At 40.3% G+C, this 17,164-nt stretch overlaps 1 protein-coding gene across 1 annotated transcript in view; it reads right to left on the reverse strand.

The window, feature by feature from the left end:
• Positions 1–17,164, reverse strand: part of LOC141293558 (receptor-type tyrosine-protein phosphatase gamma-like) — a 91,171-nt gene that overhangs the window by 7,792 nt on the left and 66,215 nt on the right. The window contains exons 5-6 of the mRNA XM_073825579.1: positions 13,737–13,803; positions 1,501–1,658 (exon numbers count right to left, since the gene is read on the reverse strand). Coding sequence (XP_073681680.1) covers positions 1,501–1,658; positions 13,737–13,803 — 225 coding nt within the window. The remainder of the gene's footprint in view (positions 1–1,500; positions 1,659–13,736; positions 13,804–17,164) is intronic.

Genomic DNA, 17,164 nt, shown 5'->3' on the forward strand with positions numbered 1-17,164 from the left:
TAGGTAAATTATTTTATAAGAAATTTCTATTTTATGGTTATCTGCTGAATTTGCTGATACTTGTAAATTACATGATGTAATTTATTAACATTTCATCATATTATATAGCCTATATAGCCATTGAGAGGGACATCCCAGTGGATCACAGTGTTGTTTGAATTAGTTTACATAAGATATATATATATATATATATATATATTTATTTTTTTCAGTTTCAGCACATGCCCCTCAAAAGGTCTGTGCACGGCTCTGGTGCCACCGGCATTTCAGCTGCCAAATCGCCCGCTCTACAAGTGCGAGAATGGGCGAGTATCTGCGCTCTTGGTCAGTTTGTGGGTTGTTGAGGGGGGTTAACAGCCACGTCTTTAATGGATAACCGCGGTCTCCTGATATGCAGTTAAATAATTACGCTCAATAAAATAAAATAAAGTAAAACTTAGCTGTTTCCGATTCACGTATCCAAATTGTTCTTCAGATGGCGCCTTTATAGCAATGTCCGTGCAGTCGATCGCTTGCGCTTACATTAGGAAAACCGGTGATCGCTGCAAATTGCGCTTTGTTTGGCTGGTCAACTGCATGGTATGGAAATCTTATATACCTGCTAGACATGCGGATGATCCCGTCCCATACAGCTGGCATTGCACGGCTGAAAGACGACTGGCTTAACCCCGAGCGATCTGCCAGTTCCCTTTGGAAAGAACAATTTGCCAGGAAACCAAGCGTTATCAGCACCTTTAAGGGAACGGGTAATGCGTGGCTCCTCGCTGTCTCCAAATTTGGACCCAACTCAGGAAAGAGCTCCAAGAGGATAGCTCTTGGAAATCTGAAACGGCTTATAAGCCAGTCATCATCGTGGGCCAGAAAATCACTGTGATCCCTAAACGTTCCCTTCGGATTCGGCCATTGATGTATAAGGACAACATTGCCATAGACCAAGGGTTGTATACATTTGCAAATGCTTTTATATGTTCTAAATCACATAATTGGTAGAAAAATATTGTCTCAATTAACCCATTTTATCAATTATAAATTAATAGCAATGTTTTCCACATGTGTTGGTGCGATACTTTGTAGTGTGCAATTTAAAATAATTGCCTCTAGGAGTCGCCAAGGGAAATAAAACAAACACACGCACAAAAAATACACGTACGCCAGACATGGAGTTGGCGTGGATCAACGCACATTCTCACGTTAATTTCATCGTTAGTAAATCCAAACGTGAGCGTGAAATCTGGCGTACGCAAAGTTTTTGTGCGTACGCAGCGTTGATACATGAGGCCCCAGGTGATTTTTATCAGCTCTGTCTAATAAATCTCAAACAGTTTTAACTCCTCAGATTTCTCAACTGGGTCATCCGCTCTGTATTGTGGGAATTATGACTCTGAGCTTCGCTTTGAGTAAGATGCATAATAAATTCCCAATCTTGTTTGGTATAATTCAGTATACTTTTTTTAAAAGACACAAAAAGCATGAATAACTATGAAACTGGCAAAGACTCACCTGTTTGTAGGAGAGAAACACGGGCCGGCTGAAGACGATCCACTCCACCACTTTACTGCAGGGCGGTGTGGTCAGAGAGCCGATGTAGCGGTAGTAGCTCCCGATGGACGACGGCAACAGGTCTCTGAGCACGAAGGGCTCTAGAAATGTCTCTTTTTCTGAAACAACAAGACCAAACGATACACTGAGAACAAGCGTATTATATAGTTGGTAGTGTTGATTACTGATGCTTATATGGTTAGGTTACTCCATGTTTTAAAAAAAACAATGTGAAATTCTGAGTGTGCTACACACAGGTGAGTGGGCTGGACAAACCACCTGAAGAAACACACTCTTCGTTCTATATGCACCAGACACTTTCTTACAAACACTCCATGTTACAAGGACTTAAAGGAATACTCCACTTTTTTTGGAAATAGGCTCATTCTCCAACTCCCCCCGAGTTAATAAGTTGATTTTACCGTTTTGAAATCCATTCAGCTGTTCTCCTGTTCTGGCGATATCACTTTTAGCATAGCTTAGCATAGATCATTGAATCCTATTAGACCAATAGCATCGCGTTCAAAAATAACCAACAAGTTTCGATATTTGTCCTATTTAAAACTTGACTCTTCTGTAGTTATATCGTAAGACCAGCGGAAAATGTAAAGATGAGATTTTCTAGGCCGATAAGGTTAGGAACTACACTCCCATTCCGGCGTAATAGTCAAGGAAGTTTGCTGCCGTAATATGGACACAGCAGGCGCAGTAATATCACAATAGGACAAATATGGAAACTCGTTGGTCATTTTTGAACGCGATGCTATTGGTCTAATAGGATTCAATGATCTATGCTAAGCTATGCTAAAAGTGATATCGCCAGAACAGGAGAACGGCTGAATGGATTTCAAAACGGTAAAACTCAACTTATTAACTCAGGGGGAGTTGGAGAATGAGCCTATTTCCAAAAAAAGTGGAGTATTCCTTTAACAAGATAACACAAATGTTAATTTGTGAATGTACCACGAGTCATATTGCACTACTTGCTTTTTAACCTTAATACCTCTTTTGCACAGTATCTTGCACAATATTGTTTAGTACTATGTAAAGTACTTGTATAGTCTGTCTTAGGTTATGTGTATAGTCAAGTATTCATAGTATATGTATAGTTAGATTACCGTTTTAGTAAGTTAGCTATGTATAGGTTTAAAAAACTTGCTCTTACGTCTAGTGTTGCGAGACACAACATTTAATTTCACTGTATGTCCACACATGTAGTGGAATGACAATAAAGCTCAGCTTGACTTGAATTAGGTTCTTCTTAACTGTTCATAAAAATAAAATACAATACTATTGCCAAGTGGAGACATATTCTTTTGATTTTTAAATAGTCTTTTCACAGTCATTTTTGTCCATTTATTTTTTATAAAATACTACTCATACTACTGAGAAAAACTCATAGCCTGTCTTTAACTACACACAGTAATTTGAACAGTCAGTAATTAGAGTGATCTCACAAGCCCTACAAACAACATAACACAGTAAGTGTTTGATTCTTTAAAAAATGACTCATAAGAGTGATTCATTTCAGAATTGGTTGGACTGAACCTGCTGTGCTGTATGGTTTGGATCCATTTAAAATAATTTGCTTGTAAGAGTCATTCTTTCAGCAATTGGTCTACTGAAGTCGTACTAAGTTCCTTATTCACTGTGTAATTTGGTACAACTAAACTGAACTGACTCACAGGGAATGAAGCAACACTAGTCTCACTATACTGTATGTTTCTGATTCACTAAAAAAATTAAACTGACTCATTAGATTCAGTTGTTTGAGTCAACAGAGTCAAATTTAAGTGAGTTTTTGAGCTGAGAACAGGCTAAATAATCTGCCAATGGGGTAAGCAAAAAAATCTTATTTCAAACAGAAAACAATTTTTTTCTTACCCCATTGACAAATTATTTAGCTTGTTTTTAAGCCAAAATGCACTTAATTTTGACTTATTTTTTCTGAAAACAAGACAATTTTTACTCATCTAGAAAACCCTTCTTGATTTAAGAATTTCTAGATATTTTGGCTGGAAACAAGACAACAAATCTAAGTAAGAAAAGCATTTTTTGCAGTGTAAACACAATAAAACACTCAGAATAGTTTAGAATCTGCACAGCAACACCTTATCATCATGATTGTGACTTTAGCATGAGCAAACACTCATGTTTACTTGATTGTGAAACTTGCTTGTTTGATTATGAAAATGTATTTTGTACACAGCAAAATGGAGCAGCTGTAACTCTGAGATTAATCTGTGTATTGTTCTAGAATTGTTTTTCTCCATTGTTCTGTCTGTTGCTAGTCCAAAAAGAGACACAGAGCAAACGGGATGTTCAAGCTGTGGATGAGTTGTGCGTTTAGTGTTTTAAAGCCACTCAATCCTCGAGAGGACACAATCTGCAGATTTCTGCCCATAATCCTCCTCTGATTGAAACGCTTATCAGTTCCATCCAACAATGCCTGCCCAACATATGGCTGGCCTGGCGACATGATAAAACCGCTGAATTACACAGCTTTCCACTCGAGTGTTTCTTGTTCTGATTTTCAAACGCACAAACATTTTGCCTGAAATCAAGATAAACAGATGGAGCAAGTCGATTGGTTTGACGCACAAAGCATGAAGTATATCGCCAGTCCACTGACCTATATTCCAAACCTAATGCTAGTAGTCCTGTACAAAAGAGCTTAGCATGTGAACGACACTCGATTTGCAGGAATTCTACATATTTGATAGCAGTTCAGCCTGAGCAGTCCAACCCTCAAAAAACACACTGCTGACACTCTTCCCCTGCTGAAAAAACAGCATATGCTGCTTAGGTATGTTTTGGTGCTAGGATGCTGGTTTTAGCTGGTTTATGCTGGTCCTTTGCTGGTTTATGCTGGTCCTTTGTTGGTTTATGCTGGTCCTTTGTTGGTTTATGCTGGTCCTTTGTTGGTTTATGCTGGTCCTTTGCTGGTTTATGCTGGTCCTTTGTTGGTTTATGCTGGTCCTTTGTTGGTTTATGCTGGTCCTTTGCTGGTTTATGCTGGTCCTTTGTTGGTTTATGCTGGTCCTTTGTTGGTTTATGCTGGTCCTTTGTAGGTTTATGCTGGTCCTTTGCTGGTTTATGCTGGTCCTTTGCTGGTTTATGCTGGTCCTTTGTTGGTTTATGCTGGTCCTTTGCTGGTTTGTGCTGGTCCTTTGCTGGTTTGTGCTGGTCCTTTGGTGGATTATGCTGGTCCTTTGCTGGTTTATGCTGGTCCTTTGTTGGTTTATGCTGGTCCTTTGTTGGTTTATGCTGGTCCTTTGTTGGTTTATGCTGGTCCTTTGTTGGTTTGTGCTGGTCCTTTGCTGGTTTGTGCTGGTCCTTTGGTGGATTATGCTGGTCCTTTGCTGGTTTATGCTGGTCCTTTGTTGGTTTATGCTGGTCCTTTGCTGGTTTGTGCTGGTCCTTTGCTGGTTTGTGCTGGTCCTTTGGTGGATTATGCTGGTCCTTTGCTGGTTTATGCTGGTCCTTTGTTGGTTTATGCTGGTCCTTTGTTGGTTTATGCTGGTCCTTTGTTGGTTTATGCTGGTCCTTTGTTGGTTTATGCTGGTCCTTTGCTGGTTTATGCTGGTCCTTTGTTGGTTTATGCTGGTCCTTTGCTGGTTTGTGCTGGTCCTTTGCTGGTTTGTGCTGGTCCTTTGGTGGATTATGCTGGTCCTTTGCTGGTTTATGCTGGTCCTTTGTTGGTTTATGCTGGTCCTTTGTTGGTTTATGCTGGTCCTTTGCTGGTTTATGCTGGTCCTTTGTTGGTTTATGCTGGTCCTTTGTTGGTTTATGCTGGTCCTTTGCTGGTTTATGCTGGTCCTTTGTTGGTTTATGCTGGTCCTTTGTTGGTTTATGCTGGTCCTTTGCTGGTTTGTGCTGGTCCTTTGCTGGTTTGTGCTGGTCCTTTGGTGGATTATGCGGGTCATTTGCTGGTTTGTGCTGGTCCTTTGCTGGTTTGTGCTGGTCCTTTGCTGGTTTGTGCTGGTCCTTTCCTGGTTTGTGCTGGTCCTTTGCTGGTTTGTGCTGGTCCTTTGTTGGTTTATGCTGGTCCTTTGTTGGTTTATGCTGGTCCTTTGCTGGTTTATGCTGGTCCTTTGTTGGTTTATGCTGGTCCTTTGCTGGTTTATGCTGGTCCTTTGTTGGTTTATGCTGGTCCTTTGTTGGTTTATGCTGGTCCTTTGCTGGTTTATGCTGGTCCTTTGTTGGTTTATGCTGGTCCTTTGTTGGTTTATGCTGGTCCTTTGCTGGTTTATGCTGGTCCTTTGTTGGTTTATGCTGGTCCTTTGTTGGTTTATGCTGGTCCTTTGCTGGTTTATGCTGGTCCTTTGCTGGTTTATGCTGGTCCTTTGTTGGTTTATGCTGGTCCTTTGTTGGTTTATGCTGGTCCTTTGTTGGTTTATGCTGGTCCTTTGCTGGTTTATGCTGGTCCTTTGCTGGTTTATGCTGGTCCTTTGCTGGTTTATGCTGGTCCTTTGCTGGTTTATGCTGGTCCTTTGCTGGTTTATGCTGGTCCTTTGCTGGTTTATGCTGGTCCTTTGTTGGTTTATGCTGGTCCTTTGCAGCTAAGGACCAGCATAAACTAGCAAAGGACCAGCATAACCAGCTAAAACCAGCATCCCAGCACCAAAACATACCTAACCAGCATATGATGTTTTTTTCAGCAGGGTCATCCTGACATTTGTGCGATTCCACCCATTTCAAATGTATTGCCAATCCCAGCAGTGCCAATGAAGACTTCAAAACACCCCTGGAAGACTGAATTAATGGTCTTGTAATACATTCCAGAGAGAAAGCCAGAGCTCATTTCAGTGTTTTGATTTATGCACCCCAGAGAAGAGACGTTTGCTCGAGTGAACAATTCTCAGCGACTGGTGTGACGCGATGTGACGAACATGAACTCGCAACACACGATGCCACTACCGATCGCAGCAGGCTTTAGAGATACAGCGATGCGATAGCGGTATCATTATCGCTCGCTGAGAGAGAGAGAGAGCAAAACAAACAGAAGCATGCGCTCATTTATATGCGCCAAGATGGCTAGTGTGTAAATGGGGAGGCTAACGTGCCTTGTGTTGTGTGTATATTGAAGTTAAGGTTGAATGAATGGTAATCCCCTGAAGGTTGGACTGGGAATGTAGAACTAGAGAGAGAGAAGCTTTCGCCGTGCCTCAGTGGTGTGGTAATGGATGCCACAGAGCGCTTTTCTGTCACACACACACACACACACACACACACACACACACACACACACACACACACACACACACACACACACACAGCCACGGGGCAAACGCTCCAGTCACACATCCGTGTCTGAACCCAGCACGCCACACGCAGTCCCGCCGCCGGAACGTCCGTCAGGAGGTTACATCAGCTGCCGCGCGCTACGAGAACGAGCACAGCCAGGACACCGGTGAGGAAATGAAACCCTATCCCTGTTTCTCATCCTGTTTTAGACTGAAATATATATAAATGTGTGTTCTCTCATCATTTACTCACCTTCTGGCCATCCTACACATATATGGCTTTCCTTCCTCACATGAACACAAACCAAAGTTGTTTCATAAAAATAATCCATCTCTTTTAGTTCAAATAATGCAAGTGAACAAGAGCCTATACTGTATATTTTTGCTTCAGCCATCATGACAGTAGTCCAAAGAATCCCAGTGGATAAATCAATGTCTTTCACTGCATTATACAGTGCACAGCATAAATGAGTACACCCCTTTTAAATAAATATAAAAGATGTATTTTCTTAATGATCACTAATATAATTCATGGAAAGATGGGGAATTGAAATTTATTAAACATATACTTAATAAAAACATATGCCAATATTTTCTGTAAAATAAGCAAATTAGCCAGTTTCGTTTAAATGAAGGATTGCAGAAAGAAGTACACCCTAGATTTAATTCAGCAAATACATAATATTCTAGTACTTAGTACGTCCTCCAGAACTTTAGGTATTCTGCTCTGACCCTTTTTGGCTCTGAGTGTACAAGTTCATGACAAATGGTCACATCTGTCCTGTTTTACTTCTGGAGGACGACCTCCTTCAATGCCTTGGTCTTAATTGAAGAGTTTTGCTCTACAGAATGCCCCACAGCTGCTCAAAAGTGTTAATATTGATTGAAATACAAGTCCACTGAAGGATTTTCACCTTGGGAGAATAAATATCTTCATTGTCATGTTGAAAAAATGGCCAAAAACTCAGAGAATGAGGAAAGGGTAGCATCTCCTGTTTCTAGTTTTTGTATTATATCACACAGTGGTGTGTGAATTGATGACAGCGTTGATAAAGCACAACTCCCTCACACCTTCAGCACTCATACATCCCTATAGAAGAGCTTTACTAGCACTGAACATCACTGTGGGAATCAGACACTTCTCACTGTACTCCTCCTCCAGCAACAACATAACATTCTGGATGCTGTTAGATCTGAAATGATTGAGAGCAGAGTATGGATTCCCAGAAGTCTATATTTTGTAATTATGGGCCATGGAAAAGCTAAATGAGTTTATTGTGCTTTGGCTGCAGTAGGTAGTTCTGGTGCGGATAAACAACCATTCATGTCACTTCTGCAGGCTGCATCTTACTCAGATAAACAGTCACTCTTTTCATAGCTTTTGCCGGCTCTGAGACACTTGCAAGGTATTTCTGCTGCTCTTTTTCTAGCAAAAACTCACTCATCACTAAATTAAAACTTAAAGAGAAGACCTGGTTATTTCAGGAGCCTTGTCACAAGTCCATTGTTTTTGAATGTCGGTGTTACTTCTGCTGTTTTCACGCTTAAAACAATGATTTGGTATTCATCTTGTACCATTGTCCTCTTTTATGCTAAGAAATAAATCTTCTGACAGTTCTCTCCCAAGTGGTGTCATTGTTGCCAGAATCAAGTCTGAGTATGATTTAGTGGACTATATAACACTTTTAATTGTAAGGAAATTACTTGTCTTTTAAAGTTTTAGTTCAATATATTTACCTGTTGATCAAAAATTGCTTTAAACCTACACTAATTTTTTGTTTTGTTTTATTTAGTAACTTTCAGAAGGGTGTACTCATTTTTTTAACACAACATTTTATCATTTTGATAAGAAAACCTTGTTTTCCTGAATAATTTTGACATTATTCTTTGGTAACTGATCAAGCAAGCTTGTTGGAACATTACATCTCCAAAGAACCCCAAAATGTCTTCTGAGTAAAGAGTAATTACTGTATTTGTTCAGTTTTAGACGGGGTGTACTCATTTATGCTATGCACTGTATGTACTCAAAGAGGTGGATTATTTTTCTAAAAATGTTAGTTCATCTGAAGAAAGCACATCTGGGACAGGGATTTATATTTTTAGGTAACTCTGCAAACAAAACTTTAGCACTTTTGTAGCATTTTAAGTGCAGTTATACTGTTATTCAAGGTATTTTGCATCAAGTTGGCCAAGTTACTAAACAGTAAGCAGGCATTAATGTAAATGTAAACTGTTTTGTGTTAATGTAATTGGATTATTTTAGTAAGTAATCCAATAATTTGGAATAAATATGCCTGCCTTTGAGGTTTTCCAATGTAATAAATGTGAACATTTTGATTGAGCTGCTTCATTTCCATAAATAGTCTGAGTGGACTGGAGAGGGAGCTCAATCTACATTGCACTTCATCATGCTGTGAAAAGCAAGGAATTTCCCGCTATCCATTATACGTCCCCTTTAATAGCTCCAATAACTCTGAAAGTACTGTCGTGAGCGAACCCGACCCCAGCCGAGCAGCTCTATACGGACCTCATTTGTCCCCGCCGCGGACGTTAAAATGAAGCATGCACTTCATAAGAGATTCATTAAAACCTGCTCATGTTAACGTCAGGCGTAGAAACAAAAGCTTACATGCTTGAATTAAGGATTCGCAAGTGACATGTTCCCAGAGGGCCTGTATAATGCGCCTGCGTGCGCCCATTGTAATCTGAAGCAAACGCAATTGCGCTGTTGTTCACACTGGGTCTCGTAATATGCAGCTGGCCATTTACATCTAATGTGTGGTTAAATATTAAGAGAAATTACCATAGGACCCTAATGGATGATCACTTAACAAGACGGCTCTCTTCTTCCACCAGCCGAGAGCTTTAAATACAGCGTGTAAAATTCCTTCTTGTGCTTCTCAACGCGGATGCACGCCTCTTAAGCGCCAACACTACCCAAACTCTGCTCAGATCTGCATTTTTTGGGGGGAGAAACAGGTTTAAGGATTCTGATACGGCCGCACGCATGTCATTTGAGCTGCAAATCGTTTGGTTCAGCTTCCTGTGCGTAGTATACGTATGCTGCAGGAGATCAGCATGGTGAAATTATAGACGCCTGAGCACTGACAGCGAAGACACGGCTCTGAATATGTGCAGACCCCCTGCTCCTATCTGTTTGGGATAAGAAGAGAGAACGCAGCCTCGTCCCACCTCCCACTGAGAACACACACACACACACACACACACACACACACACACACACACACACACACACACACACACACACACACACACACACACACACACACACACACACACACCTCCATCAGACCCTACTGCAACCCTACTGAGCAAACCAGATCAACACGCTCCAGCAAACAGGCCGCAGGAGTCTGACTGGTGTGGACAGAGTGAATTAAGAGGATGAATAAATGCGCCTCTGTCTGCTCTCCTCTCCTAGTTTCTTGTGTGAATCAAGGGCTCAAGGTTTGGCTGTACAGTAGATGCTGTAACTAGATTGATATGAGACAAAAGGTACCTTTTCAATTGATGGACATTCAAAAGTCTGATAAAATGTAGTTTTAGCAAGCAACAGGCAAAAAAATGGGGTCATATGATGTGGTTTCTTGTTTTCCTTTGTCTTTGGAGTGTTAAAAGTTGTTTGTGCATAAGATCTGTAAAGTTGCAAAGCTTAAAGTCTCAAAGTCAAAGAGATATTTATTATAAAAGTTAAGACTCAGTCACACCTCCCTAAAACGGCTCGTTCAAACACGGTCCACTGGTCCACGTCACGGAGAGAGAAGATTAGCATAACACCGCCCATATGTATATAAAGAAAGAAGGCGTAACTTTTAGCGGCTGTAGTAGTGTTGCAGCCGCCATGTTGTGGAGACGCAGTGCGTTTCATTGCCACAGCTAAAGTACTTTGGCGTTCCAAATGAGGACACAACTAGAAATCAGTGGTTAAGTTATATTTACAACACTGTTCTGGAACAGTACAACACAAATATTGGAGTGGGTGATGTGCATTTCACGGAGGACTGTTTCCTGAACCTGGGAGAGCAGCTTACAACGCCAGCTGTACACAAAGGGTTAAGGCTATAAAGTGGGGCAATTCCAACGTTGCAAGGACAGTCTGACACGTCTGACTCGCAGCCTGTAAGTACGTTTTCATATTTAAAGAATTCACCATACAACATTTAAACACCACCATACTAAGACAACAAAATTCATGCACTATTGCATGTATTCAGCTGCACCGCAACTGAATCTATGATGTGAAACATAAAGGAGTCGTGAATGGCTCTTATAAGCTGGTTCTTTTTGTGAATCAAAATATAACTTTAAACTAAAAATTCCTACTGAAATGAAACTGAGAAGTTCACTGAACAATGTGTTCACCTTTACTGACTTGTTCATATGACAAGATAAAACATAAATGTTGTCAGATATCAAAATGTCAACATTTTTGCTTTTGAATTTTTCTTTAATATACCTAAAACTCTGTGTAAACAGAGTTCTATAAGAACGTATTTGTTATTGAACTCCTCTCATTATGTGGCAATGAAATTCTATTTCAGTACCAAGTGTCAAGTTCCTGTTAAGGAACTGAATATTAAATAAAGTATTTTAACATATCTTGTGATTCCCATCACTAGAGCTGGTCTGAGAGACCCAAATATCACAGAGATTTGGGAATGGGCTCTTTTAATCACACCAAACCCCTTTCAAACACACAGCCACATCCTGGCAACACCCTGTCATCTTGGTGGCGACATTCGTAAGCGCACAAATGACTCACGGCGTTCTTTATCAGAAAATGTAAAAATTGAGTTAATCACAGTCATGGCATTCTGGTAAGTCTCATCAGATGGAGTGTCCTGATCTTGCTCGTCTGGCAGCAGGTGGAGGCAGAACTATTTTCAGTCTTGGTAAAATCCCTTCTGAGTGGGCGCTGTTTAAAGTGAGTGCCATTATTACACTGCATTAGAGTTGATCTCTTTGTCAGAATGGCACCACAATGCTTTTAGTACCACGGCCGTCCAGATTACACCACGACTTCGTCATTCTTTCTCTCTCGCTCGCTTTCTACGACCGTCTCAGTGGGCAGCACAAATCGCAGGCCGGTAATTACCATCAAAGCCTCGGCGTGCCTTTAAACTTCGCGTGGACACATAGAGAGATGCTCCTGAGATGACTGAAAAGCAGGCAGAACAAGAGCGTATTAACTAAGAAACCCTTAAAGATGTCAATTTACTCTGTCTGAATCACGGACAGACCTCGCCGTTTCATCTCAATATTCCAGAATATTCGTTTGGTTCACGCTGGGAGCAGCTGGTGGTGTCTTCATCATTTCAGAGCGTTTAATATCTGGAAGCGGGCAGAAGGAACATCGAGAAAATTGTAGATGACTTTTAAGGGTCAACTTATGCAAGGTAATTTTCAGGGTAAAATCATCTTGTGAAAATAAAATTATCTTTCGGTGCCCCTAGCGCAGTTCGCCAATATGCTAAATATTAAAGGGGAAGTGTGTTGTCTTTCTTAAATGTTAGGGTATTCCAGCATGACAATGACCCAAAACACACAGCCAAGGCAACAAAGGAGCCGCTCAAGAAGAAGAACATGAAGTGGTCTAGCCAGTCTCCAGACCTTAATCCCATAGAAAAGGTTCGAGTTGCCAAACGTCAGCCTCAAGACCTTAATGACTTGGAGAGGATCTGCAAAGAGGAGTGGGACAAAATCCCTCCTGAGATGTGTGCAAACCTGCTGGACAACTACAAGAAACGTCTGACCTCTGTGACTGACAACAAGGGTTTTGCCACCAAGTACTAAGGGGTCAAATACTTAATTCACTCATTAAAATGCAAATCAATTGATAACTTTTTTGAAATGTGTTTTTCTGGATTTTTTTGTTGTTATTCTGTCTCTCGCTGTTCAAATAAACCTACCATTAAAATATAGACTGATCATTTCTTTGTCAGTGGGCAAATGTACAAAATCAGCAGGGGATCAAATCATTTTTTTCCTCACTGTATCAGCTTAACATGCAAAGACAACTATAAGTAGCTCATTTGTAGGGTCATTTACCACAAAAAGTCTAACATTGTGATTGTGATTGTGGGTGGGGTTTGGGGGCGGGGCCTCCTATTCATGTGACCAATGGCGGACAGGAGAGTCTTTGAGAAACTTGTTTGAAAAACCAGGAAAATTCAGTTTCATGACACTAGTGACAAAGAAAGTACACACTACACCTCCTTAAACAAAACATCTGTTTTTGTTTTGGCAATTCTGTCATGAATTGATTAAAAAAACATAGTAATGCTGTCAGTGTACCATTCAACACTGATCTTACTAGAAAGTGATTCAGCCCACTCTTGTGAATGAGTATTCTGATTGACCAGATGTAGCTGGTATTGATGGTAATGTTTTGTTTGTATATCAGTGTATGGTTCTTCTAACACCAGTTCTGTTCATCTATTTGGTGCATAAGTGTTTCCCCTTACATCTGTCATCAGACGACACAGACCACCAAACAAAACACAAGTACAAAATTACACACATTCCCGTCAGAGCAGTAGATGATGTGTTTGTGTACGCATGTGTGGGTGTTTGTCTGTTCGCCAGCCTAGATATATGACAGGAATACATGGATTGCATAAATCTAGAGTTTGAGCACACATTCTGCTCAAGAGACCCCTGATTTCTCAGCCAATATCATCATCGTATCATCATCCCGTTAGTCAGAGGCCGCAGGGGCCTGAGATCCTGTCAGAACCGAAGAGCGCTTTCACAAACAGACTGACTAATAGCAGACGAGTCGGCTTTGTTCATTCCAGCATGTAAGACACGCCGGACACCGACAAATTAGTAGCTGTTATTGGAAATGCATGTAACTAGCAAAAATAATATATGTGATCCATTTGAGTACTGAACACTGCAATATTGTGCTGGATTAAAACATCTACTCACCGTGATGAACCACTCCTCTTAGACCATGAATGATCGGATCCACTGCAGGATTGTCCTTCATCCCCACCTGACAAACAGAGAAGGAATACAAGAAGAAGAATGACTTATTCGTGTCAGAAAGACAGAAAAACAGAGAGTCAGTCAGATAGACAGAGTATGCATACAGTAAAACAGGAAAAGGCTGGTTTACAGTCTGAATGAAGCATGCGATGTTAGTGCTCTGTGCTGATGTCACAAAAAACAAAATGATTGCAATCACACACAAACACAGCCTCACATAGAAGAACCCATTATGTCTCAAAGTGCTTGAAAAGCTGCCGTGTTTGAGATGCACCTGAACTGACTGAATTGTTGAACACAGACAAAAGACTCCAGTATGCAATAAAGCCTTGAAGAGAGAAGCTGCAGGACTGACCTCTTATGTGTGTGTGTGTGTGTGTGTGTGCAGTAGTGAAAAAGAATGATAGCAGGCTCACTGCTGACTACATACAAAAATAAAATGGTTTGAAAATAATTTTAACAATCTTAACCCTAAAAAAAGCACAGATCAGGGAAAATCCATAACAGGCGGAGCACACTTCCTTTGCTTCTCTCGGACGGAGGTGTATCAAATAGAGGTTTGTGCTTTTAAGAAGCCCCTATAGAGTTGAATCAGGAGACAGGCTTTGACAGAGAGGACCCAAGGGGTGAGGTCTATTGTTGAGTCTGTGCGTGTCTCTGTGTGTGTGTGTGTGTGTGTGTGTTGGGTGTGTATGAGGAGGCCAGCGCTGGTTAGCCGATCTAACCAACGTTCCCATGAGGCAGGAGTGAAAAGGATTCACGCACTTCCACTGGCCCTCAGCCACCCTCTCTCCCACATAAATCTCTCCAGACTCTTTGAACACTCTTGTGCTGTTTCTTGCATGAAAGAGAATTCCAGAAGCTCGACGCAGGAAGTGGGCGCTGACAGTGAACGGCACAAGTCTGCAATACAACAACTGTCTGGAACAGTTTTCTTAGACAGATTTCAGCCTCAGCGTAGAGATGCTCACTGAGGTCCTGACACACAGACAGACAAACAGACAGACAGACAGGGTTTGTTTGTTTTTTAATGCCATGCCAGCTTCTGTGGCTATTTTTATGGTGAGAAGATGTTATGGTAAACAAGTATCAGGTTTTTACAATCTATTCTTGCTCAAAAACAATCTTTTGGTTTTAACAAATTTCTTCAAATGTGTTAACAGAAAAGGTTTAAAAATAGAGTGACAGACATGCAGACCATCAGATAAAAAAATGACAGAAAAATAGATGAAAGGGAAAAATGTGTTCAGACTTACAGATATAATGACAGACAATTAGAGAGACAGATGAACAGAGCCAAATGACAGACAGACAGTTAGAATGACAGACAAGTAGACAGAAAACAAGAACAACAGAATGACAGACAGATTCCTAAGGTGTCACTGGAAAAAAAAAACTCAATCCTTAGCCTTTTTTTTCTCTCTTTGCAGCAAGAGGAGGTTGGAAAGGCACTGTGTGAAGAATTAACACGGATACGACAACCGGCATATATTTCTTATTTTAGTAGCAGGACTGGCTCGCCTCAGGACAGCTAAGGCCAGATTGTGTGAAAAATGACGGGCCAAAAGCGTCGAGAGAGAGACAGTGTGAGGTCTCTGCAGGTCAACAACATCAGACTGACGATGAAGGAACTTCAAGAGAGAGTTCATGCCAAAAGTGAAAATTCTGTCATCGTTTATTCACGATCAAGTCTTTTCAAAATGACAAATGACCAGTGTTGGGGAAAGTTACTTTTAAAAGTAATGCATTACAATATTGAGTTACTCCCTAAAAAAGTAACTAATAGTTACTTTTTATGGAAAGTAATGTATTACGTTACTTTTGCGTTACTTTTTAAATCTGGGCAGGGCTTGCTTGTTTGTTTTTAATATAAAAAGTTCTATTTTTGTCAAATGTAAAAGCCTTTTCACACCAAAAGCCTCAGGCTTAGAGAAAAGTAAATTGACGTCTGTACAGTAGACCGCAGAAGAACAAATGTCATCTTTTCAGCAGATGCTGTTAGATTATCTTGAGTAATTTTTGCTTATTAGTATGGATGAACTGGATCATCGAAGGTCGGCAGCAAAGACATCGGTTAATAAAATGGGATTAAATACATAAAGGATATTTGTATTATTTAACTAATTATTGCAGGTTTGCATTGAATTTCAGTGTTTTTATTCATCTTGAGGAATACTGTATCTGTTTTTTTAGTGAGTGAGATGAATTAATGCATGTTCACATTTATTCTAGAACTAAAGTAACATCTTACTCACAATTTCTCTCAACATGGGGACAGGAGAGCTTTTAATCAATAAATGGGGGAAAAAGTAACTGCCGTTACTTATTTGAAAAAGGAACTCAGATATTTTCTTGTCAATTAAAAAGTAATGCATTACTTTACTAGTTACTTGGAAAAAGTAATATTATTACAGAACTTGCGTTACGTGTAATGCGTTACCCCAACACTGCAAATGACAAAACTGTTTGTCACTCCTAATAGGGTAATTTTTAATTGTAACAAAACTGGAAATAACATTTTTAAATGACTAGTTTATATAATCATCCAATGACATGACGTATATGCAATTATTTTAGTAAAGCATGTTTTATACATCTACAGCATATGACGTAGTCTATATCAACTCACCTTTTTACATAAACAATGAGAAACCATAAAAACATTAATTTCTCTCTTTCATTCAAGCTTTCGGTTCACACATATACTCATATCAGCGCCTCATCGCTCTATAGTTCGAGTCGAACGGTTTCCTCAGTTCATTCATCACAGGATCAGATATGGCAATATTTCGGCTCATTTCCAGTCAGAGTGAGTCTCAGGCGTCTGAAAGTGAGTTTTGGTTGAGTAACTTGTAGATGTATGCTCTGCTGGAGCCGCAAACTGTTTAAGATGATTGAGTCTGATTTGATTAACTGGTCCAACTGTGAACTGAACTGAACATCACTCCAGACACTAAGGCTCTGGATTACAGGTAATACTGTAAATAATTTTCTTGCACAAACTGATTGTTTCACTTCATAAGACCTTAATATATTGTCAGAAGTCATGGGGATTCATTTTGTGTTGGCCGTATTCTTTTTACTACAAAAGTGCCAGTAGCCGTTTAAAAGCATTTTATGAATCAAGGAGCACAGTTTCAGCTAAAAATCTTCTTTACTGTTTTACTGAAGCTACTTACATCTTGGGTGGCCCGAGTGTAAATTAACAGCAATTTTGTGTTTTAGAGTGAACTATTATATTATTCCTTCAGCAGAGCTCATATTGTGTTCTACTTTGCTGCAATAGTGAAAGCTCTACAAATGAGCTCCAATGCAAGAGGTCACCCACAACCCACAAACACCTGGACTTCCTCGTAGAACAAACCCTG

The sequence above is a fragment of the Garra rufa genome, chromosome 20 (assembly GCF_049309525.1).
Source record: "Garra rufa chromosome 20, GarRuf1.0, whole genome shotgun sequence".
NCBI lineage: Eukaryota > Metazoa > Chordata > Actinopteri > Cypriniformes > Cyprinidae > Garra > Garra rufa.